This window comes from Bison bison, unplaced genomic scaffold (assembly GCF_000754665.1).
Source record: "Bison bison bison isolate TAMUID 2011002044 unplaced genomic scaffold, Bison_UMD1.0 scf7180017864340, whole genome shotgun sequence".
In the NCBI taxonomy this organism is placed as follows: Eukaryota; Metazoa; Chordata; class Mammalia; order Artiodactyla; family Bovidae; genus Bison; species Bison bison.
Window position 1 is genome coordinate 793,649 of NW_011494912.1, and position 23,675 is coordinate 817,323.

At 46.0% G+C, this 23,675-nt stretch overlaps 1 protein-coding gene across 1 annotated transcript in view; it reads right to left on the bottom strand.

The window, feature by feature from the left end:
• The window catches only part of AUTS2 (autism susceptibility candidate 2), a 1,223,225-nt gene that overhangs the window by 32,318 nt on the left and 1,167,232 nt on the right, over window positions 1-23,675 (bottom strand). The window contains exon 8 of the mRNA XM_010854341.1: window positions 4-164. Within this exon, the coding sequence (XP_010852643.1) occupies window positions 4-164 (161 nt within the window). The remainder of the gene's footprint in view (window positions 1-3; window positions 165-23,675) is intronic.

Sequence of the window (23,675 nt, forward strand, 5' to 3'; positions counted from 1 at the left end):
GACCTGAGGGCGCGCGTCCTTCAGCACCACGGGCTCGAACAGGGGCTCTTTGCCGCAGTCCTGGCTCTTCTCCTGGCTCCGCTCTAGACCAGATACCTTGGGGACAATGGGCCCCGCATCGTGGCCGTCGTGGTGGGGTAGCACGCCGACGCCGAGCTCGGGATCTGTGCGGGAGAGCGGAGAGAAGAGCGAGGCAGACGGTGAGTGAGCGAAGCTGACCCCGAACTGGGTCACCTGTGCCCAACGACACGATCGGTCAGGTCCCAGAAAGGTCCACCAGTCAGATAAGGCTGCCTTCCAGAGAGTGGATGAAGCCATCAGGGTCTGCAAATAAATGTTTCCCTTAATCTTGACAAAGCAAGATTATGCAGTGAAATCCACAAACAGTAGACAACAAATCGATTCACCCCTTTTAAAACAAATACAGTTCTTAAAAAAAAATTATTTATTTGGCTGTGCTGGGTCTTCGTTGCTGCCCCTGCAATCTTTACTTCTGGTATGTGGGATCTAGTTCCCCGAACAAGGATCGAATCTGGGCCCCCTGCATAGGGAGCTCGGACTCTGAGCCACTGGACCACCAGGCAAGTCCCCCAACACAGTTCTTGGCTATACAAAGGAGAAGTGTTTTCAGTAGTACATGAAGCAAACGTTATTTAGCCCGGCAGACGTTTCTTCTCCGCCTTGCCTCCTCTCCCCTTTGCATTCTGACTGATGAAGCACGCTTGACATTTGGAGACTTTTCTGCTGAGCAACCACTAAATGCCTGGTCAAAGGTCAGGCCTCCTACGGCTCACTGAGGATCCAACCGTTTGAGATCGAAGGAACAAACATGAATTTGGACCAACTGACCGTCAACCATGCAGGCTTGAGTTTTTAAAGAAATCCCTCTGGACCACAGGAGGGGTCCTTAGCCAGGTGAATCTGGACCTTGAGACCAAGTGGGATGGGAAATGTAAGTAAAATTCTACAGTAACTAATGACACCTAGACAACAGATGCTCCTGTATGAATTGAAATGATGTACTTCCCTCCAAAGTTCAAAAGACCCATGCCACATCTAGTATATGGGTACCCTGATGACCCCATAAGTCAAACTCCATACAATTCTCTAACAGAATAATGAGACACAAATATGGCATTGCATATAGAGATGGCTCTACGGTAAAGAATCCACCTGCCAATGCAGGAAGTGCAGGTTGGATCCCTGGGTTGGGAAGATCCCCTGGAGGAGGGCATGGTAACCCACTCCAGTATTCTTGCCTGGACAATCCCATGGACAGAGGAGCCTGGCGGGCTGCAGTCCATAGGGTTTCAGACAGTTGATCATGACTGATCATGCACATCTTGGTGGCTGGGGGCAGGGGGCATGGGGGGGTGGGCGGGGGAAGGATTATCTTCCCCACATTTTTGCACTTAAAAAAAACAAACCCATCCTTTTCTATTATTGCAAAGCTTAAAAACAGGAAGAGAATAGATCACAACATTCTCTAAAATGAGGGTGTATTTCAGGTACTCCTAAATGATTCCTTTGGGCATGACCTTTCTCTTCACATCTCCCTGTTACCAAGTGTGAACAATGCATGGTGTGCTCACTGGGAATGAGAATACCACTAATGTCTGTTGATGTCCTAGTGGGTGTATACATGTGTCATGTTTTCTTCCCTGAAATTTGCATCAAAGCAAGCCATTATTTTCAGTCTTCTTTTGGTAAAACAGATCAAATTTGTAACATGCACAAAAGCAGAAACAAATGGTGGGCTTATAAACAAACCACGTGGTTAGCCATTATGCAGTCAGCTATCCTCGAGTCCCGCAGACCAGCATGGAACAACTACACTAACAGGCTGCCAAGAAAGACCCGTCTTCACGCAATTCAGGCACGAAAGGATAAAGCATCGGATGGATCTGGTGAAAAGGAACTCTAGACTTCTGCCATCCTACGCACACACATTTTTTTCCAGTGCTGTCTTCAGAACTTTCCTGGGCAGATCTTTGCTTATGAAAAGCTGATGTGTTATGAATTTCCAGAACCTGAGGGCTGAGAAAGAACAGGAAGTTCCTGATGTGGACACAGAGCCCCTTCAGCCATAAGAACTCCCATATCACAGAGGAAGACCCTTCATCTGCAGACACCCAGATCTAAGGATGTTGGTGCCGCTGCTTTTTCACTGCTTTTTCTATCATTTTCACAATATTTTCCATAGCAAGCAATTATACAAGTTCACTGAAAACCTCAGGCTTCACACACTGCAGGCTGGTTAGTCAGGCCCGAGGCAGAAAGCACTAACACCTGGGAAATCCTAAGAGGATGAAATAAGAGAACCTCCTCCATGAGGTCCTATGTGCATAAGTAGGGACTCTTCCTGTCCTGACAGCTGAGGACTGTGATGCTTTTGTGACAAATATGGCAAACATACAAAATGGAATATATTCCCATCTTTTTGTGCTGCTCTGTTCTCTCTGGACAAGGATGTTGGCTGTTGAGTTGCTCAGTCGTTCCGACTGTTTGCGACTCCATGGACTGTAGCCCGCCAGGTTCCTCTGTCCATGGGATTTCCCAGGCAAGGATACCGGAGTGGGTTGCCATTTCCTTCTCCAGGGCGTCTTCCTGACCCAGGAATCGAACCCGGGTCTCCTGCATTGCAGGCAGACTACCACTGAGCCGCCTGGGAAGCCCCCCTGGATGAGGATAGTGACAAATACATACATAAATCTTTTCCATCTTGTTAGGTTACATTCAAATTCATGCCCTCCCTCTAAAAATCAAGGTCTAAAGTTTCCCTCAGACATAAAAGAAAATTTGGGACACCACCCAGAGGTTATTACTTCAGTTTACTTAGGCCAGTAAGGAAGTACAACAGAAACACACAGATAAGCATTTTATCCATCTAGCTTGACTATATTTATCTCTTGTGCTTTAATCGATGAGCCTATAGAATTTGGACAACATAGCTGAGTCTGCAGGAGGCACCGTGTGGGCTTGGGCTCGATTCCCAAGGCCCCATAAAGGCAAACTGAGGTGGTTCTTCCCTCTGCTGTCCCACTGTCTGAGGACCAATTCAAACCCAGCTGGAGTCAGGAGTGGTGCCGAGACCTGGCATCGTTGCCATCCGTGGTATTCAATGAGGCACATAGGCAAGACCAAAACCTTTCTAGAAAACTCTGCACATTTGTAGGGAACCATCTATGAGGAATGACTTGGGGAGTCAAGAGGCACAGAATTTTGGAAGAAGACCAGAATCTGGACCATCCCAGCACTTCTCAAACTTTAATGTGCATAGGAATCCCCTGAAGATCGGATTCAAATGCAGGTTCAGCGGCTTGTGGGGGTGGGTGGTGAGTGTGGCTCCAGAGTCCACCTTCCTGAGAATTTCCTGGGTGATGCTGATGCCTGGACTGTTCTGTGAGTAGTAGGGGTGTTATCTAACCCTCTGACTAGATGGGGGATAAGCCCAGAGAAGTTAAGGAACTTGCTTGTTGTTTAATAAACCAGACGGCAGAGTTCTAGTCCCAACTCTGCCACCACCAAGTACCTCTTCTCTGATTTACACAATGCTGCCTCCTAAGAAGCAAAATACCCTGAAACAAAGCAGGTAATGATGAATCCAGGATTCGGTTACAATGTTTTAAGTACAGCCAGATAGTGAAAAGGGACCAGGAAAGCTAGAGAGGGTTGCTGGAAGACGGCCCTTCGGCTCAATCTGAAAGCTATCATCAATCCATCAGTGAGGGTGCTGCAGGCTATGAGCAAGGCAGGTTAGAAGGCTGGTAAGAACTATGGGGCTGCAAGTTTTACGACCACCATTTACATGGATCCGTGAGGCATGGATTAGGCATCATGCATTTTTGTGGCTAATTGGTAATGCATTTCCTCTTCCTTTCAATTATTTAGTAAATGCATCTTCCCAGTTAAGCTCTTTCATCCTGACAGTCCATTTATCTTACTGAGCTTCTCCAAAACTGGCAAGAACACATAAAAAAAGAAAAAGTTTTTTTTTGGGGGGGTGGGGGTTGGGGAGGGATATTGCTCAGTGTGCTCTGAATTTACCAAAAGATGAAATGTGCTGAGGCTGAAAGAAATAAGAACGTGTGCAAATTGACTAGTCTTATTTAGAAGTCTTATTCCATTTGGGGGGGTTTTAGAATTTCTCTTTGTGTTTGTAAAAATAACATTATGCTTACAATAAAGGATATGCAAATTTGAATTACACTGTACAGTAAAAAGGCTGAATGTACTGCGTGTAAATTATATCTCAACAAACTTGACTCAAGTACAATAAATTTATTTTTTTAAACTTAAGGGTAGAGTAGGAAAAATGTGCTTGAGCTGGCTACAACTCAGATACAAATTCTCTGGGGAAAATGGGCTCTCTTTTAGTTTACTCCTCCTCCTAAGCCGCTTCAGTCGAGTGTCTGACTCTGTGCGACCCCATAGATGGCAGCCCACCAGGCTCCACCGTCCCTGGGATTCTCAAGGCAAGAACACTGGAGTGGGTTGCCATTTTAGTTTACTAGTTGAATATAAACCCTGTCATCTTTGTGGAGGGCGATGTGGCAACATTTACCCAAAAAACTAAGGAGTTCCTTTGACCTGGCAAATAACAATTTGGTCTACAGACTCAGTGAAACAGTATCAGGATGTGAATCACATGTTTGGAAACAACTCAAATGTAATCATTAGGGTTACATGTAAATTTGATACATCTGTACAGTGGAACCACTGCAATTGCACAAATCAATGAGGGGCTGCTGCTAAGTCACTTTAGTCGTGTCCAACTCTGTGCGACCCCATAGACGGCAGCCCACCAGGCTCCCCCGTCCCTGGGATTCTCCAGGCAAGAACACTGGAGTGGGTTGCCATTTCCTTCTCCAATGCAGGAAAGTGAAAAGTGAAAGTGAAGTCGATCAGTCGTGTCCGACCCTCAGTGACCCCATAGACTGCAGCCTACCAGGTTCCTCCGTCCATGGGATTTTCCAGACAAGAGTACTGGAGTGGGGTGCCATTGCCTTCTCCAATGAGGGGCTACATTTGTACAATGTAGAGCATACCCTAACTTTTATGAAAAATGAAGAAAAAATAATATATATTCATTTTTACTTTATATCTAAAGAAGCTCTGGAAGAATATCCAAGAAACCAATAGCCTTGGATTACCTGCTTAGGGTGGAGAAGGAAATGGCAACCCACTCTAGTATTCTTGCCTGGAGAATCCCATGGACAGAGGAGCCTGGGAGGGTGGCTGCAGTCCATGGGGTCGCAAAGAGTCGGACACGATTGAAGCGAGTTAGCACACACGCATACCTGCTTAGGGGCCTGGGGAGGAGTAAGAACTGGGGAGACAGGGAATGGGGGGAGGGAGAGATATTTGACTGCCTACATACATGCATATTTAAGTTTTTGAATCATGTGATCATGTAACCTATTAAAAATTTTAAAATTGGTCTTATGTTTAAAAACAGTCTGAGCAAAGGAAAAAAAGGCAAATAAAATTGGGGATTTGAAGAGTGGTATGACATGGCATGGAGAGTATCTTTTATATAAAATAAGAAAATACAGTGCATACATTTATGCTAATAATTTTTAACATAAAATGGATTTTATGAAAAACACAAATTACAAAAATTGACTTAAAAGCAACCCAATCATAAAAGTAAATTGAAAAATGACTCCATATCAACACCCCTTCAACCGAAGAAAAGGTACCATAGACAGTGTGGACTAAACCTATAAGAAACAAATAATCCCGGATGTTTAACCGAAAATCAATAGCAAACTTACAACCAAAGGAATGGGCAAAACTATTATTTACAAAAAATATAATGATCGAGTTGGGAAACAGCCAGCCAGCCAAAAAAATATGAGAATTAATAAGAGAGCTCAGTAAGGTATCTGAACAAAGAAAAACCACAAACATCTGTTGCTTTTCTACACAGCAGCAATAGTGATGAGAAAATAAAAAAGAATTCCCTTGACAGTAAAAAAAAAAAAAAAAAACCATGGGACTTCCCAAATGGTCTGATTGTTAGAAATCAGCCTTGCAATATATAGGGGATGCTGGTTCGATCCCTGGTCGGGGGAACTAAGATCACCCATACCCCGGAGCAACTAAGCCCGTGTTCTCTGTTCGTGTCACAACTACAGTCCAGTCACCGCACTGAAAGATCCCACATGATGCGCCTAAGACCCGATGCAGCCAAATACAGAACTAAATGAATAAACAGTATCTTAAAAAAAACAACAAAAATCATACAGCACTGGGAACAGACCTGACACGCAAATTAGAGGGCTCTCAACTTTCAGGAGCACAGCCCCCCAAATGCTTTGAGAATCTGTGTTCAAGGGTGTTTTATGATGCAGAAAATAATAAATAAATAAATGGGGGTGGAGAGGGGCAGAGAGAGAGAAGTTAAAGGGTAAGCCACGGAAGAGGCAAGTCTTCGAAGAGACCACCCCTTGAGGGGTTTTCCAAGTTTGCTGGAGTGTATGTGTCTGCTACAGAGACTGGAGGGAATCAGTGACTCTCAGAGAGATGAGGTGTTTCATGGTATGAAGGTAAACCCCACACAGTATCTTGGTTCACTTTCTAAAGTCCCACTGAACATCTGTGCAGCTGAAAAACCTAGAGCCTGTCTGCAAAGAAAAGACAAAATTATTTTTTGCATGGTTTTAATACACACTGGGGTCTCGAGGAACGCAACAACTGCATGCTGTTAGTCTGCTGTGTAGGTCTTGTGCTGGAGTTGTTTCTCACTTGGGAAGATCATGACATCAATGGTGAGGCTGCTCCTGCCGTTGGAATTACCACGATAGTCGTATCTCTATGTACAGATTCAGCCTCTGACCTTTCGTTGCTTTCTAATGTAAACAGGCATGTATGTACTTAAAACACACTATGTTATTGTAAGATACTTTCTATTTGTTTCTCCTTTACATTTCCTTAAAGGCTTTATATACATTTTAAAACGATAAACATAGTGTATAGATAAACCAAACATTTTGCTCCAGAAATTAAACAATGAGTGTGCTATAAAATATTTCTTATACAAAGAGGGCGCTGGGTGTGGGCGAGGATGAGATTTGATGTATTATGTTCCTGTGCCGGGCTGCTCTGTTTCCAGAATTCTAATAACTTTCTGCAGAAATGTAAAAACTACCTGAAAGGCCTGCTGTGGAAGCTAAAAGTCATGGCATGTGCTTTTCACAGCATACAGCACAAAGTAAGTGATCAATGCTTCCAAAACTACTATAGAAAAAGATTGAATTTCATGGAAAATATTTCAAAACAAAATTACTATTAAGTAAAATAAAGGAAACTATTATCCCTATTATCTGCATAAATCCATACATATACACACCAAAAGAGATTAGAAAGATATGCATTAAGATGCCTCTTGAGAGCCCCTTGGGCAGCAAGGAAATCAAACCAGTCAATCCTCAAGGAAATCAGCCCTGAGTATCCATTGGAAGAACTGATGCTGAAGCTGAAGCTCAAATACTTTGGCCATCTGATGCAAAGAGCTGACTCACTGGAAAAGACTCTGATGCTGGGAAAGATTGAGGGCAAAAGGAGGAGAGAGCGGCAGAGCATGAGATGGTTGGATAGCATCACCGACTCAATGGACACGAATGTGAGCAAACTTCGGGATATAGTGAAGGACAGGGAAGCTTGGCATGCTGTATACAGTCCATGGGGTCGCAAAGAACTGAACACAACTTACCGACTGAACAACAACAAATTCCATGAACTAGAAATAACCATTGACTCAAACTTTTAAATTTGTGCTTTTCTTAACTTTCCAAATTTTCCATAGAGAATATGTATTATTATTGCAGAAGAAAAGTAAAGGATTATATTTTAAAAAGAGTTCTTCATAGACAAATATACCCCCACTATCTAAATAAATCTAAAGAAATCAAAGGAAAGTAACTTTAAGTCTTTTTAAACTGCCCCAACTACAGGATGGAGGTTTAAAAAAGCTCTTCACCCAGAAGACAGATGGTGTGTTTTATCAGAAATGAGGATCGTATATGAAGGGCATTACCCTTCCATCAACTTCTCAATGCTTCTAATTGGTTCTAACTGGTATATGTGAAGAGAAAGGAAATAGTGAACCCTGATGATGGAGAAGGAAGAGGCGGAAAGGGGAAACAGGGGGAGGAAGAGGAGAAAAACTCTCCCAAGGCACGTTTCTGTTCTTCTGGTCTTTACACTGGATTGCTGTTGCTGTTTAGTTGCTAAGTCATGTCTGACACTCTTGCAACCCCATGGACTGTAACCTGCCAGGCTCCTCTGTCCGTGGGATTTCCCTGGCAGGAATACTGGAGTGGGTAAACATTTCCTTCTCCAGGGGTCTCCCGGACCCAGGGACTGAACCTGGGTCTCCTGCATTGGCAGGTGGATTCTTTACCACTGGGCCACCTGGGAAGTCCTTACACTGGATTAGAAAGCCCTAATTTACCCACTACAAGGTCATTATTGTAGCAAATATGAATGAGCCTTAAAGGCCTCACGAAAACCTGTGGGACAGTGGCCACCAGGCAGTGCCCCTACCCGTCCATCCACCTGTATCTTCCTGAATGTTTGATCCCCACATCAGGACTGCACACGGCCCACTTTTAAATTATTCTATTCTACCTTCTAGTTAGCTTTTCTACTTACCTGTCCACATGAAAGAGCCACAGAAACCTTACCACACAGAAAGAAGATAGTACCCAATTAAGAAAAGGAACCCAGACTTTAAATTTAAAAGGGGGAACGTCAATAAATGTGGAAACGGCCAACCCAAACAGCCCAGAAACACAGGCAAGCACCAGATTTCTGTAAATCTACATGCAATTATTTCAAGATGCCAGCAATATCCATTCTTTAAACACACCTTCTGTTGTCTACTCTGTGACCTCAGACAAAATCTCCTTTTTAGCAAAGACTGCAAGCTTTGTATAAGGCTTCCCAGCTGGCGCTAGTGGTGAACAACCTGCCTGCCAATGCACAGGAGACGCAGGTTTGATCCCTGGGTCGGGAAGATCCCTTGGAGGAGGAGATGACAACTCACTGCAGCACTCTTGCCTGGTGAATTCCATAGACAGAGGAGCCTGGTGGGCTACAGTTCACAGGGTCACACAGAATCAGACATGACGGAAGAGACTTAGCAAGTACGTGTGCATGTTTTGTATATACTTATTAAAACGAAAATGACTGCTGAATTCATATACCAATACTCTGAACTCTCCCTATGTTTTAGGTATCATCTGTGTTTTATTTTTAGTTTTTGGCCACACCCCACAACATGTGGGACCTTACTTCCCTGACCAGGGATCGAACCCATGTCCCCTGCATTGGAATGTGGGGCCTTAACCACTAGACCTCAGGGGAACTCCCAGTACCATCTCTAAAACTGTACACACCAATGGTGTTTGACTGAAGACAATCTACCTTCGCTAACACACACTTCTCTTCATTTTCCTCCTCTCCCTCTTTTCTTCAAAGGATTAAACAGAGACCAGTTCGTTCCATTAGCAGATTCAATTACTCGAACGAATGGAGGGATGACATTCAGTCTTGCAGTTCCTTCCTTCTCGGTCACTGAAACTGTACAAATAAATTGAGGAAAGCCCTCTGTTTGTTCAAGGCAAATTAATTTTCAAACACTGTAAGAGTGGGTGATCAGGGGAATGATGGGTGCTTGGCAGGGCTCAAAGAGATTCCATTTTGTGCTTGTCATTTTGTGTAAACATTAATTACCATCTGGGAGGCGAAGCTCTGGGCTCAAGTTTGCATCGCAAAGCTCCGGGGGCCTCCAGGGCTCTGGGTAAAAAGAGAATCCTAAGTACGAAAGAATAGCCACAGCGTCTGCCAAAACACCAGCAGCCCCCCGGGGAAGCTGTGTGGAGCCCAGAAGATTAGAGGCTGCTGGTCTGACAGAGGCTAGTTTGGATAGCATCGAGTTTACCAGATTAACGTGGGACAGGGGTTAATCTGACAGGGGTTAAAGAAAAGCCAACAGAGCGCAGTTGAGTGTACTTAGTCTCGATTCAAGTTTATTCCCCGTAAACCCCACACCAAAAAGCATCCATCTGTAAGAGGGCGCCCATGTTCCTGATGCTTTATGACCCAAAACTTTGCCTTCACGGGGAGAACCAACCTTGGCTGTTCGGATGAGAGCCCATCAGAATGGCTTCTGCCTGCAGCCTGAGGCAGCCTCGTGCAAACATGTCATGTCTCTTGTAGCCTCTGGCAAATGAGAGCAGGGAAGGAGCATGTTGACGAGGGACCAAAATCCGGAGGAGAGAAAGAGGCTGTGATCTACTGGGGGGTAGAGGTGGGGGCACTAAAAAGTCTTTTTAAAAGCCTAGGCATGTCAAGGTCATATGTAATTAATTCTCCTTGTGTTCTCGCTCCATACAAGGAAAAATGAATTAGCGTCACCTCAGATACCCAGTATGGTGCTAGGTGCTGAGGATACAAAGATGAGTAAGACACAGCCCTGGGCACCCCTGGTCTAGTGGTAAAGACTCCGCCTGCCAGTCCAGGGGACACTGGTTCAGTCCCTGGTCCGGAAGATTCCACATGCCGAGGGGCAGCTCAGCCCGTGGGTCACAACTACTGAGCTCGCGTTCTGGAGCCAGTGGGCTGCGACTACTGAAGCTGGCGTGCCTACAGCCTGTGCTCCCTGGCAAGAGAAGCCGCCGCGATCAGAAGCCCGCGCACCCCAACTGGAGAGCAGCCCCCGCTCGCCAGAACTAGAGCTGGCCCGAGCAGCAGTGAAGACCCAGCACAGCCACATATAAAAACAAACAAAGTTTAAAAGAAAGTTATAATAAAAAAGAAAGAAACAGCCCTGCCTTCCAGGAGCTGGCCAGCGAGGGTGAGAACACAGGGAAGACACAGGAACCGGCGGTCAGGGAACCTGTGGCCTTCAACTACAGTGCCTGCCATCTGCAAGGTTCAGAGAGAAGCTTAGATGACCGTGCTGATGAGGACAGCTGCTATGTGTTATTTATTTGAGTTTCCATGGGGCTTCCCTGGTGGCTCAGATGCTAAAGAATCCGCCTGCAATGCGCAAGACCTGGGTTTGACCCCCTGGAGGAGTGCATGGCCACCCACTCCAGTATTCTTGCCTGGAGAATCCCTGTGGACATAGGAGCCTGGTGGGCTACAGTCCATGGGGTCGCAAAGAGCTGGATATGACTGAGTGACTAGGCATAGTACAGCACATAGTCAGGCACTTTATCTAACATTTCCTGCTGCACTGGCTCCAAAGTTCAGTCTTAGACCCAAATCAACAGAATCATGTTCTGGGCTGTGTGGAGACATGACAAGGTATGAAGGGCAAGGTCTCCAATCACTTCCCAGGACACTGGAAAAACTCCAAAGACCAGGTTCTGAGAAAACCCAGGCTTTTGTGCTTTGGCCCCGATGACACACTCCCATTGTTTTGGCTTGCACCTTCCTGCCAACCCGAGTTCATCAGCAGGCCTTTCCCGAAGAGACCACCTCCTCCTGCCTGCTCTCCCTCGCCAGCGCCTCTCTGCCTTGGTGACCCTCCACCTGCTGGCGTGGGTCTCAGCTTCCAGGCCCGTCCTTGCCGGTCTCTTCTGGCTGTGGACCGAGTGCCCACGTGACACTGCACTCTGCGCGTGCTCACCCCAAGCCCAGGACGCACTCAACGCTTGACATGATGCTCCTGTGTCTGTCTGTCAGTACAGGGGTCCCAGCAAGGAAAGGTGCTGGAAGCATTTTCCACCATACGTGGATGTATTCGTGCAGCACGGCACGTATACTCTGAGCGAGGAGAAATCTAAGGACGAGGCCAATGCCGCAGTCAAACCTGAAGGACACGTTCCTCAGACTGGAAGACAAAAAGGAGACAGGCCCTTGGTTTATTTTGGAAATTTGCCAAGAGGTGGGACTCAGGCAGTGACAGTGAATTATACCTTTAGATGTTTGGTTTAAAAAAAAAAAAGTCTTCTAGTATCTAATCATCCTGCCTTTCACATTAAGAACTATCAAGTGAGGATACGGGGGAGAAGAAAAGAATGTCATCCTTCTAAAGGCAGCCCTCCCTCCAGGATTTTTGTTACTAAGTACAGGAGAGGACTCAAAAGCTGTCAAGCTCAGAGAGGCTCACAGATCTTTTTAGAGACCTGCCGCCTTCCTCGTGTACTGCTGTCCACGGTCTCTTCGAGCATCATCAGCTTGGAGTTTCACGTCCGTAGCCAGACGGGAGAGTGATCTTGAGGGTCATCTGCCCCTGGTCCCCTTGAAGCAATCATTTTTTTGGTGTCATGTATCCTGGAATGAGCGATTTTTCTTGGATCTGTGTATGTCTGTTGTCGCATCAACACGACTCTGAGGTTTTGGGGCCCCTGGGATGAGGCACCTGGCTAGCAGTGTTCACACTTTGAAAGCTCAGTGCGCCTGTTAAAGTTGGCAAGTGACTGGCTCTACGTTAAACCCTATTTTCAACACTACTTCACCCGAGATTGTTTTCTCAAGGACAAAGGTGACAGCCGCCAGCACCAAAGACCTACTGAAATACGATCAGTCACCCTACCCTCCTGCTTTGTTCACTCTGATTGTGTGTCACCTGATTTCGGGGACAGGTCAGACAATCACTGAGACCTGTTTAGTAAAGAGGCTGGGTGGGGTATGTGATGGTGGCAGGTAGAAGTTTCCATGTAGTCTATCCCAGGCCTTTCCTCGGCTCCCTGACGTCAATAAAATCTCCCCACCGCCAAGTTTCTTCCTGACCCTTGGCACACAGGGCTGTGGTAAGGTGTGACAGCTGAACTAAGGTGGCCCTGAGTTCCGGTCAATATCAGGTAACTTTTTCACTGGTGCAGAGCCTTCGAGAGCACGCGCACTGGATCCCTCTAAAAGGAGAGAGTCACTTGCATTGTGCGACATCCCTGAATCAACTTCTGCAAAGTCACCCTTGGGTCTGGGTCCAGGTGTCAAGGGGTAGGTTGGAAGTTACTCTAGCACGAAAGAGTGAAGCAAATCACTGTGATTTTTCAAGCAGCCACTAAATCTTTCTGTCCTGGAGGGAAGGCAAGAAGGAGCCACAGACACCAAGGCACGTGGACCACTCTGCTGGAGCTCCTCCTATCCCAAGAGAGCTGCGGGAAACGGGGGTGGGGGTCGGGCAGGGGGTTAGTAACCAGGAGGAGGAACACCAGCGACCCCAGTCATTTTCCTGCTGTGTTCACACAGAGGTCACTCGGCAAGTGGTAGAGCATCATCAAATATCCCTAAAGCAGTGTTTCCCCAGAGTGTGGTTGGAGAACTCCGAGGACCACTCTCGTCCTGTTCGCAAAGGTCGCCATGAGAAGTGGACTCTGCCCTGGGCAATGTCTCCCATCCTGCGGCAGTGAACACGCCGCCAGCATCCAGAAGCCTGTCCGTACGGGCTGTTCTGAGGACAGGCCACAGCGTTCCTCCCGAGTCTGTGCAAACGATCTGCTGTGACCCGGGCCCGAGGGCCAGGCGGCCTGTGATCTGTCTGACCCGAGCACCACATATGCCACTGGAACGGATCCTTGAAGCTGTTGTTTTTCTGATATCATGGAGCCTGTGATTCTTTAGTTGAAGGAGGAGGAGCAGAGAAAAGAGGACTCTTGACAGTTTCTCTGATAAGTTCTGGACTTTCTGATCCCAAACTGTCTTCCACTGTATCCTATGACTCTAAGGTCTTCCACAGTCTCACAACCCCCAAGTGTGGTCCACAGACCAGCAATACCAGCATCACCAAGGGTCTTGTTAGGAAGTGAAATTCACAGCCCCCATCCATATGCCCATTCAAGCACTGCTCTGTAGCACGCCTGGGAGTGTTAAAGAGCCTCGGGAAACCCCATAGAGCCTCGGGGTGCCGTTCACGAAGCTGCTAATCCTGTCCTGTCTCCATCTCCTAACACCCCAGTGTGGAAATAACTTCTTCATTCCTTCCTCGAGCAGGGTCTCTACCAGCCTGTAAGCTGCTGCAGGGATGGGACGGTGGGAGGTGGCAGTATCGAGGTCTCGTTTGTGGCCATGTTTCCCATCCTGGCTCATGGAAGTTCCCTGGATCACTCACCATGTAGAGCAGGGAGTTATAGAGTTGTGGTCCACAGCACGGCCATGAGCCATCTTCAAGGACCCGATGGCTGTCACACAGCGGAGAGTTTATTGTGAACAGCACCCTGGGGAGAACTGTGACCAAAGGACATAGAACGGCAGAAGAAATTTCCACTCTAAAACGGCCTGGGCTGCCGGGCAGGGGAACAAGCTAATGCTCTATCCTGCTCTTCAACATAAGTGTCCAAGAGGACACTGAATGTCCCTGACAATGAGTTTGGAGGAGTCAGGCGTGGAACGGGAAGGGCCTGGACTACATGGCTTCCAAGATTCCACGAGCTCCCAAATGAGGTATTGGGAGCAGGTTCACAGGGAGAACACCATGTATTTATTTTCCTTGACCTTTCCAGAACCTGACCTTCTAAAACATTTTACCTGTAGATTATTAAACACTCTCTCCCTGACTTGCACAAATTTTAATGAATGCCACATCTTCAAGAGTTATAAACTAAGAATCCCTCCCCCAGATGACTACAGATATAACTTTCCTCAGGAAGAAAAGAAGTAAATCTGCTTATTCCTAGCTGTGGTTTTTGTGAAGTTTAGAGATTTTTAAAAAAATGGAGTGAGGGGAGTGTTGTGTTATTCCCTATATTTGAAATACTTTATCTTTTTTCAAAAGATAAGTCAGACAAGCCTTAAACTGACTTTCTATGGCTCAGGCAGTAAAGAATCCACCTGCAGTGCAGGAGACCCTGGTTCGATCCCTGGGTGGGGAAGATCCCCTGGAGAATGGAACGGCTACCCACTCCAGTACTCTTGCCTGGAGAACCCCATGGACAGAGGGGTCTAGCAGGCTACAGTCCATGGGGTCACAAAAGAGTCAGACATGACCGAGCAAGTTACAGGGGAAGAAAGAAAGGGCTCAGCAGTAAAGAATCCACCTGCAATGCAGGAGACACAGGAGATGCAGGTTTGATCCCTGGCTTGGGAAGATCCCCTGGAGGAGGGCATGGCAACCCACTCCAGCATTCTTGCCTGAAGAATCCCCATGAATGGAGGAGTCTGGTGGGCTATGGTCCATAGGGTCACAAAGAGTCATGACTGAAGCGACTGAGCATACACACAGGGGGAAACAAAATCTCTTGCCATATTTCCATTTGCCATTATTTCATCACTTGTCATTATTTCACTACCTTCAATTTATCACAGAAAAGAGAAATATGTTCAAATATAAAATCTGAAGCTAAGTGCCTACGAGGTTCAGGAAAGCGGTGCAGACGTGGATGCCGCTAGCCTATTAGAAACTGGAACCCCACTGGGTTCTGTGGTGTAAATGGTTAGAACTCTGGGTTCTGAAAGTGCCTTTCTGCTTGAGCCACCTTTCCAATCTGAAATGCTTAAAACCACCCTTTAGAAATAAACGAGCAGGAAATTCTAACTGTCCTTGGATGGAGATGGAGCTGGAATAAGACACCGAAACAGCAGCGTCTCCTCTCACTTGGAACCATAATCCTGGAAGGGAAATGATGTCAGACAAGCAGGTTGAGGCTCGGGACGTGCGCTGTCACAATGACTCAAGCCCACCGGCAAATACCTGAATTTTCAGTCCAGAGATGCCTGTCAAACATAAAGGGAGAGAAAGGCAGCAGAGTGTGTTTCCTCTTCGGCTGCAGGAGGCCCATGTCTGCTTGGCTGTCCTACATCCGCATTTCCAGCTCAGCAAGCCTAAAACCAAGCCCCCCCACCACTTCAACTCTGGATCCTCCGTCCCCATCATCAACACTTACAATCACTGATCAACCTGCTTTCATTCCCCTTTAACAGTAATCAGTGGCTGGGTGTGAATACTGCCATTTAACACAAAGAACACAAGAGTTTCAGAATCTGCTGTTTTTCAGTGGCCTGAGCGAACTTTTAAATATAAATCGGACCATGTTGTCCATCCCTTGTTTAAAACTCCACAGCCACTGTGGAATATGGAGGTTCTTCAGAAAGATAAAAATAGAATTACTATAGGATCTAGCCACTCCTGGGCACATATCCAGACAAACCTCTGATTCAAAAAGATGCATGCACTCCTGTTAACAGCAACACTATTCACAACAGCCAAGACATGGAGACAACCTAACCATCCAACAACAGATGAATGCGTGAAGAAGGTGATGCGGTGCATGTATATAATGGAATCCTCCTCAGCCATAAGAGAAGAATGAAATAATGCCATTAGCATCAAGATGAATACACGCAGAGATCATCCTAAGTGAAGTGAGTCAGACAGAGAAACACAAACACCAATGACATCACTGACACGTAGCATATAAAATATGACAAATGAACCTATCGCTGAACAAAGAGACTTGCGGACACAGAGAACAGACTGTGGTCGCCAGTGGGGAGGGACCGGGGAGAGATGGAGCGGAAGGCTGGGCTTAGCAGATGGAAGCCAAGACACACAGGATGGGTGGCTCCCCAGGTGGCTCAGGGGTAAAGAACCTGCCTGCCAACACAGGAGACTCGAGTGTGATCCCTGGGTCAGGGAGATCCCCTGAAGAAGGAAATGGCAACCCACCCCTGTCTTCTTGCCTGGGAAATCCCATGGACAGAGGAGCCTCGTAGGCCACAGCCCATGGGGTCACAAAAGAGTGGGACAGGGACACAATTCAGCAACTAAACAACAGCAGCAACACAGGACGGACAGACAACAAGGCCCCACCGTGCAGCACAGGGAACTAGATCTACTACCCTACGACAAATCACAATGAAGAGCGTATTAAAGAAGAATGATGACTGGATCACTTTGCTGCACAGCAGACATTAACACATTGGAAATTAACTATTCTCCAGTTAAAATATAAAACAGAATTAAACTCCCAGGGGCTTCTCATCTTATGTAGAATAGACTCATAACCCTCACGTGGCCCCATGTACTCTCTCTCTGCTCCTGACCACCCACCATCCGCAGGTTCTGCTCTCTCCCTTCTCACACATACAGGCACTTCTGAATCTCACCTGCCAACATCCTGCTTCAGTCACACCACCGCGTTAATCTGTCTCTAGTCACCACAGCCCCTGGTTGAACCACAAGAGCCCTCTGGTGAACATTCATCCCAGATATTTAGGGGCGTCCCTGGTGGCTCAGATGGTAAAGAATCCGCCTGCAATACAGGAGATCTGAGTTCGATCCCTGGGTTGGGAAGATCCCCTGAAGTGAATGGCAACCCACTCCAGTATTCTGGCCTGGAGAATCCCATGGACAGAGGAGCCTGGGAGGCTACAGTCCATGGGTCGCAGAGACGGACACGACTGAGTGACTTAACACTTTCACTTTCCATTGAGTGAATATTTGAAAAATATCTGATCTCTTAAGTCACATAATAATCAATTTACCAAAACTAAGCAAGTTTCTTTATATTTGCAATTCAAAAGGGAAAAAAAATCACTATAATGAGAAAAATACTCAATAAACAATTACACATTAAGCCAGAAAAATCATGTCTCTTTGGAGTCATTTCCATAATTGAACATTATACTGCAATAAAATAATAGTACACAACATAAACAAATGCAAAATAATTGGAAGCCATTATGAAGCTCAAGGATCCACTTTCAATATATAATAAAACTAATGTTCTATTTTGAATCATAAAAGATTCTAATAGTTTTCGAGTTTTTTGCATAACAAAAAAAGCAGGGCAATCAAAAAGCACCTAATGTAAAAGGAGACAGTGACATATTGATAATCAAAGGTAGGTAAAGCTTCTGTAGGTATCTGCCTGTGGTCTGCCTAAGGTCTATGTGCTGGATCTAAAGCCGTCTGCAGAACTCACAGAGCAGACTTGTTGCCAGCGGGGAGGGGGGTGGGGAGGGATGGACGGGAGGTCTGAGAAGAGCAGACGAGAGCTATCGCACACAGGGTGGATGAACAGCAAGGTCCTGTGTACAGTACGTGGAGCTATAGTCAGCATCCTGTGATAAAGCATAAGGGAAGAGCATACGGAAAAGAACGTTTATACGCGCATAGCTGAATCGCTGTGCTGTACAGCAGAAAGCAACACGGTGCAAATCAACTGTACGTCAGCAAAATAATTTCTTAAGAAAGCATAAAGCAGTCTAAAGACTTTATGTGTGTCTACTTGTGTGTGTACTGAAAAAAATAAGCAAGAAAACGCCAACAGTTGATAGCCCGGGGGCCAGTTATGGGGAAGTGTCAGAGGATTTTTATTTTTTCACCTTCTACAGTATTTAAATTTTCAACAGAATACTGGCTGGGCTTTAAGTCCAGAAACATGGTACAAAGTCCGATAACTGTACAACCAGCCTCATTGGTTCATTATGGGAAAAATCAAAGTAAACAATGTTTTTAAAATTAGCCAAAGAAAACCGCTAAACAGTTAGTAGAAAAACTACATAGCAATGAATGCTAGAAAGAATGGTAGCGGAACAGTATCTGAGTCCAAAGTACATGAGGTTGAGTGGGGAGAGAAAGGTTTTTGTCATGATACAATAGGAAACACACCCTCATAGAGCAGAAATCAAATTGGGAGATCATGAAATAAGGATTTGTAAAATAAGGACTTCTTCAACAAAGCAGGGGATAAGAGTGAATTTTTTAAATCTGCAAAGAAAAATTCACAAGTTGAAAAATCTAGTAGTCAAATCACAAGTTTTCTGAGGAAGTGCATCACTGAAAAGGAAGTTGGGAGGTGATGAAAATAAGATAGGGCTTATCCGGGGGCTCAGATGGCAGAAAAGAATCTGCCTGCAGTGCAGGAGACCAGGGTTCAGTCCCTGGGTGAGGAAGATCCCCTGGAGAAGGCAATGGCTACCCACTCCAGTATTCCTGCCGAATTCCATGGACAGAGGAGCTTGGTGGGGCTACAGTCCTTGAAGTAGCAAAGAGTTGAGTATGACTTAGTAACTAACAGACACCCACGCCCACACCCACCCATCCCAAGAACACTTGGGGAATCCTGGAATAACCTCTGCTCCTTCAGTCCTTGAGGTTTGAATATGACTTAGAAACTAACACACACACACACCCCGTCCCAAGAACACGCAGAAGGGGAATCCGGGTATACACTCTGCTCCTTCACCTGACCACAAGCACGGCTTAAATCTGAGATGTTGGTTCCATGAGAGGTGAAAGCTTTTTCTGCGAGAGAAAACTATCCCTCTGAGGACTGTGGACCACTGCCAAGTGATGATTCCCACGTGGGCCTTGGGCACTTGAACTAATAAAGACATGAAGAGATGGTTTAGAGCCTAAACGGCAGGGTCTTGGAGTTCTTGCGGCTGTTTCCAACGTCATCCTCTTCAGTTCATCTACTGTCCCCATCACAGCAAGCACCTTGCAGCCACATGAGGCCTGACAGTCAGCTTGCTATACCCGCCCTTGTTCACAGAAGCCAAGTTGGCTAACTGAATTTAAAGTTCCTGTTCCTTAAATGTCCTCCTTGTTGAGGTGCGAAGGAAGGCTTTCAATCCTAAAGCAGAAATGAAGATCATTCTGAAGCCCCCACCTTAAAGGCAGTCTAGGTAGAGAAGAACACAGTGGGGCGTGAAGCTCATGTCCCCAAATCAGGGATGCGCTGCTGTGGAACCTTGGTGACTTCTGAGGCCACTGCACAGACTAGCACGTTCACCTCACCACAGACAAATGGCTGCAAGTCATTTGCAATTTCTAATTACTGACATCAGTTATGTTTCTTTAGATACTGATATACTCGGATCTATAAATTACTTTCTCCCAACAACCACACCGAGAACAAATGATTCCAGTTAGAATTTGGTGTTTGCAAAGCACTGGGCCTAGAATTCACATATCCCCTGAGGGTGGGGGCGGGGGAGTCTATCTCCTGGGGCCTTTCAAAAAGTGAGAACAATTTGAAAATGCTTTGCAAGCACTAAGGGCTCAAAGTATACTCATTTCTTCTCTTACAAAACAAGCAAACAACCACCTCTTCCAGATCTCTGCAGGTGTCACCCAATTTCTTTGCTTCAATTCCTGAACGCTACAAATGACTACTGCTCCCAGTAAAAGTAGCCAAAGTCAATGGGTCATGAGGGCTCCCAGTTAAAACTGTGGACCTGGCACAAAGGTATACTTGAGATGTAATTTTCCAAATGGTTAGTGTTGGGGGGTTGGGATTAGGGGACCAGATATAAATAAAATACAGCCCATCAACTGGAAAAGAAAGCATGTCATGACAAAGAGGCAGTGACACCTTAATCCTCTGGAATGCACCACAAATCCCACCATCATAACTGGGGGGTGTTTTTCCTTCAAAACCCCAGATCAATTCACGGCAAATGCTTAACTCTTTTTTAAGGTACAAAGAAGCACAGCTTTCTGTCTGCCCGAACAAAGACAGACAGAGCACAGAGTCCAAAGCAGATGCGTGTTGGTGAGTTTGTGTAGAACCAGATTTCATAAAGAACAATAACAAAACCACAGGAAGCCTATTACGAATAGTAACTGGATTGGCAAAACCGATAGATAGATGGAAAAGTGGAAATAAATACGTTCAGTTTAGATTTCTCACTAAATAGAGAACTTATATATCCCCTATGACATAACTTTGAGGGGAATATACTGTATTATGGGCTTCCTGGGTGCGCTAGTGGTAAAGAATCCGCCTGCCAATGCAAGAGACATAAGCGATGTGGGTTCGATCCCTGGGTTGGGAAGATCCACTGGCGGGGCGGGGGGCATGGCAACCCACTCCAGTATCCTTGCCTGGGGAATCCCGTGGACAGAGGAACCTGGCAGGCTACGGTCCATAGGGCTGCAAAGAGTCGGACATGACTGAGCGACTTAGCACGCATACTCTAATAGCACAAACATTAGCTGGATTCAAGTTCTGGCTTTGTGACAACTTAGTCAAGTGACTTTGAATAATGGCTTCACCTCTCAGAGCCTTGGCTTTCTCATCTGAATCCAAGGGAAGGCCGAGCCTTCTTATTTCCAGGGTTCCCTCTAGTTTCAAGGATCTGTGATTATACCTTAGTCTGTTTTCAATTAAAGGGATCAACAGATCACCCACATGCAAATATAAGGTGAAATTTTATTTTTAAAATCCAACACTGGAAATGGGCACCATTTAAGTTTTTGCTCTTTGCCCAGCCTGAAGAAACGACTTCGTAAGTAGACACTAACTGAAAAGTAAGAACCATTCAAACTCCAACTTTCAGATTTTACAGAACTCTGCTAAATGTAACCAGGGACTAGACTTATAAACTTCTCTTCTGGCTGGAGCGGTCTTTGGAAATTGGCTGGGTGGGACAAGTCTGTGTCTTTGACATTTGTCGTCATTCCTCCCTGTAAAAACAAGCTAGTCTTTAAGACGATGAGCTTCCTGAGAGTGAGCAGGTATTACAACTTCTGCATCTTTGTATTACCAGTGCCTGGAATACTTTAAGAACCCAAACAATGCTTTACTGACTGAGTAAATGACAGAATGAAGAAACAGGGACTTCTGTGTCGCTTGCTTTCAAAGTGTGAGTTTGTGCCAATGTGAACATTGTATTCGCGTATGTGCAAGAAACCCTCGGGGAATGCAGAAAACTACCCAGCTGAACTGAGTCCACGGGGCTACGCTGACCCAACAACCTTCAAAGCCCTGCCAGTGGCCCGGCTCACCACGCACTGAGGCACACCCGTCCCCACCTGGCGCCACGATCCTCTCTCCGGGTTCAGACAGCCCTCCCGCCAGCGCTTCAAGATGACTCAAGATGCTGTAAATCTTTCCAGTGTCCACAGACCAACACTGGGCCCATTTCAAGGTAAATGCCACATTTACTGGTACATGTCTATATTTCTTAGACGTTTAATGTGGGTGAAACCAAGTTATTATTCTTATAAGGTTACTATCTTTATTAAAAAAAAAAACAAAACATCTGTCAGTGATGAGATGTGTGCCTTTCTAACCCATTTTCCCCACAAGTCCCGTAGTTCTAATCACTCTATTGTGTACAGCACAGTGATTTTCCAGGAATATGTCTGATGTTACAGCTGAACTGACTGTACAGTTACCTGGATTTGTGACAGAAAGAACCTCATCTTACAAAGCATGTCAAACTGTCCTGTTGGAAAGGGGATAGTTTTTGGTGGGCTGCAAAGAGAGCTGTCAGGCACTGCTCTCTAATGAACTTATCAAGTAACTTATTTATTAACATGCAAAAGTTGAGAGAGCAAATATTTTTGACTCATTCATCAACAAAAATGTGTTAAGCACTTACCAAGAGCTCAGTGTAGGAGAGAGAGGAGAAAAACGATAAGGATGACTATTGTGGTGGAACTCATAACTAAATGAGGAAAGACATAAATAGCTATCGTGCAGCGTAGAGAAAGCTCTAATAAAGGCATCAGAGTCCTCTGAAATCGCAAAGGAAGGAAGGACTAACTCTTAATGACAGAAACATGAATCCCCAAAGCTTTACAAGCTGAAATGAGGGGTTAAAAAAAAAAAATGGAACTACAATAGCACCAATTGTTAAGTGTGTACCCAACACCGTTAGGACTACTAAGCCTCTCCTTTCTTTTCTCAGCACTCACTTTGCAGGAAGCTCCAAGTCGGTCAAAAGCAATTCTCGGGCAAGTTTTGGCTGTCTCAACACAAACTTCTACCTGAGAGAGTGCAGATGCTGTGCGTGCATGCTTGCTCAGTCACTCAGGGTGTGTCTGTTTGCGACCCCATGGACTGTAGCCCGCCAGCCTTCTCTGTCCATGGAATTTTCTAGCTAAGAATACTGGAGCCCATTGCCATTTCCTACTCCAGAGGAATCCTCCCGACCCAGGGATCAAGCCTGCATCTCTTTCGTCTCCTGCATTGGTAGGCAGGTTCTTTACCCCTGAGCCACGTGGGAAGCTGGTACAGATGGGAGCGCTGATTAAACCAGGGCAGGAGAAGCAGCCTCTGCCAGCTGTCCTCTGAAGGGGCTGCACAGAAGCTGGAGCAAGTTCAGAGAGGGATGAACAGAATCAGAGGCATGTTTCCTTGGGAGCGGCTGCAGGAAGGGGAGGGGTGGGGAGGGCAGGAACGCTGCTGTCTTCCAGGATCCAGAGGGCTGTCTTTTGGAAGAAAAGTAGACTCGTGCTACCTGGCCCCAAGAGGGAACAGCTACAAGGGGAAGAGGCTTTAGCCCAACATAAAGGAGACTTTTGTAACAATTACAGCTGCCCAAAGCTAGAACATGGAGGAGGAAATGGCAACCACTCCAGTATTCTTGCCAGGAAAATTCCATGGACAGAAAAGCCTAACGGGCTATCGTCCATGGGGTCGCAAAGAGTCAATGACTGAGCACATAAAAAATCTATAACAGCGCTTCCACAAAGGTGTCTCAGGGTGGGCTCGGCCTCGAGCTGCGTGACCATCTGGTAAGGGAGCCACAGACAGGAGATTCACACATCAGACAAATGGCTGGGTCTAGGTCACCTTTCCGATCTCCCTCCACCCAAAAGGTTCTACAATTCAAGTTATTTAAATTGAACTTTATGACTCTGGGCAAGTTACAACTCTTCCCCATCTCACAACTGGAGAGCCAGACACATCACTGAAGTCATGCTGTCTGACCCTTTGAAAAAAAAAAAAAAAGATAAAGATCTATGGAACAGGAAAAAC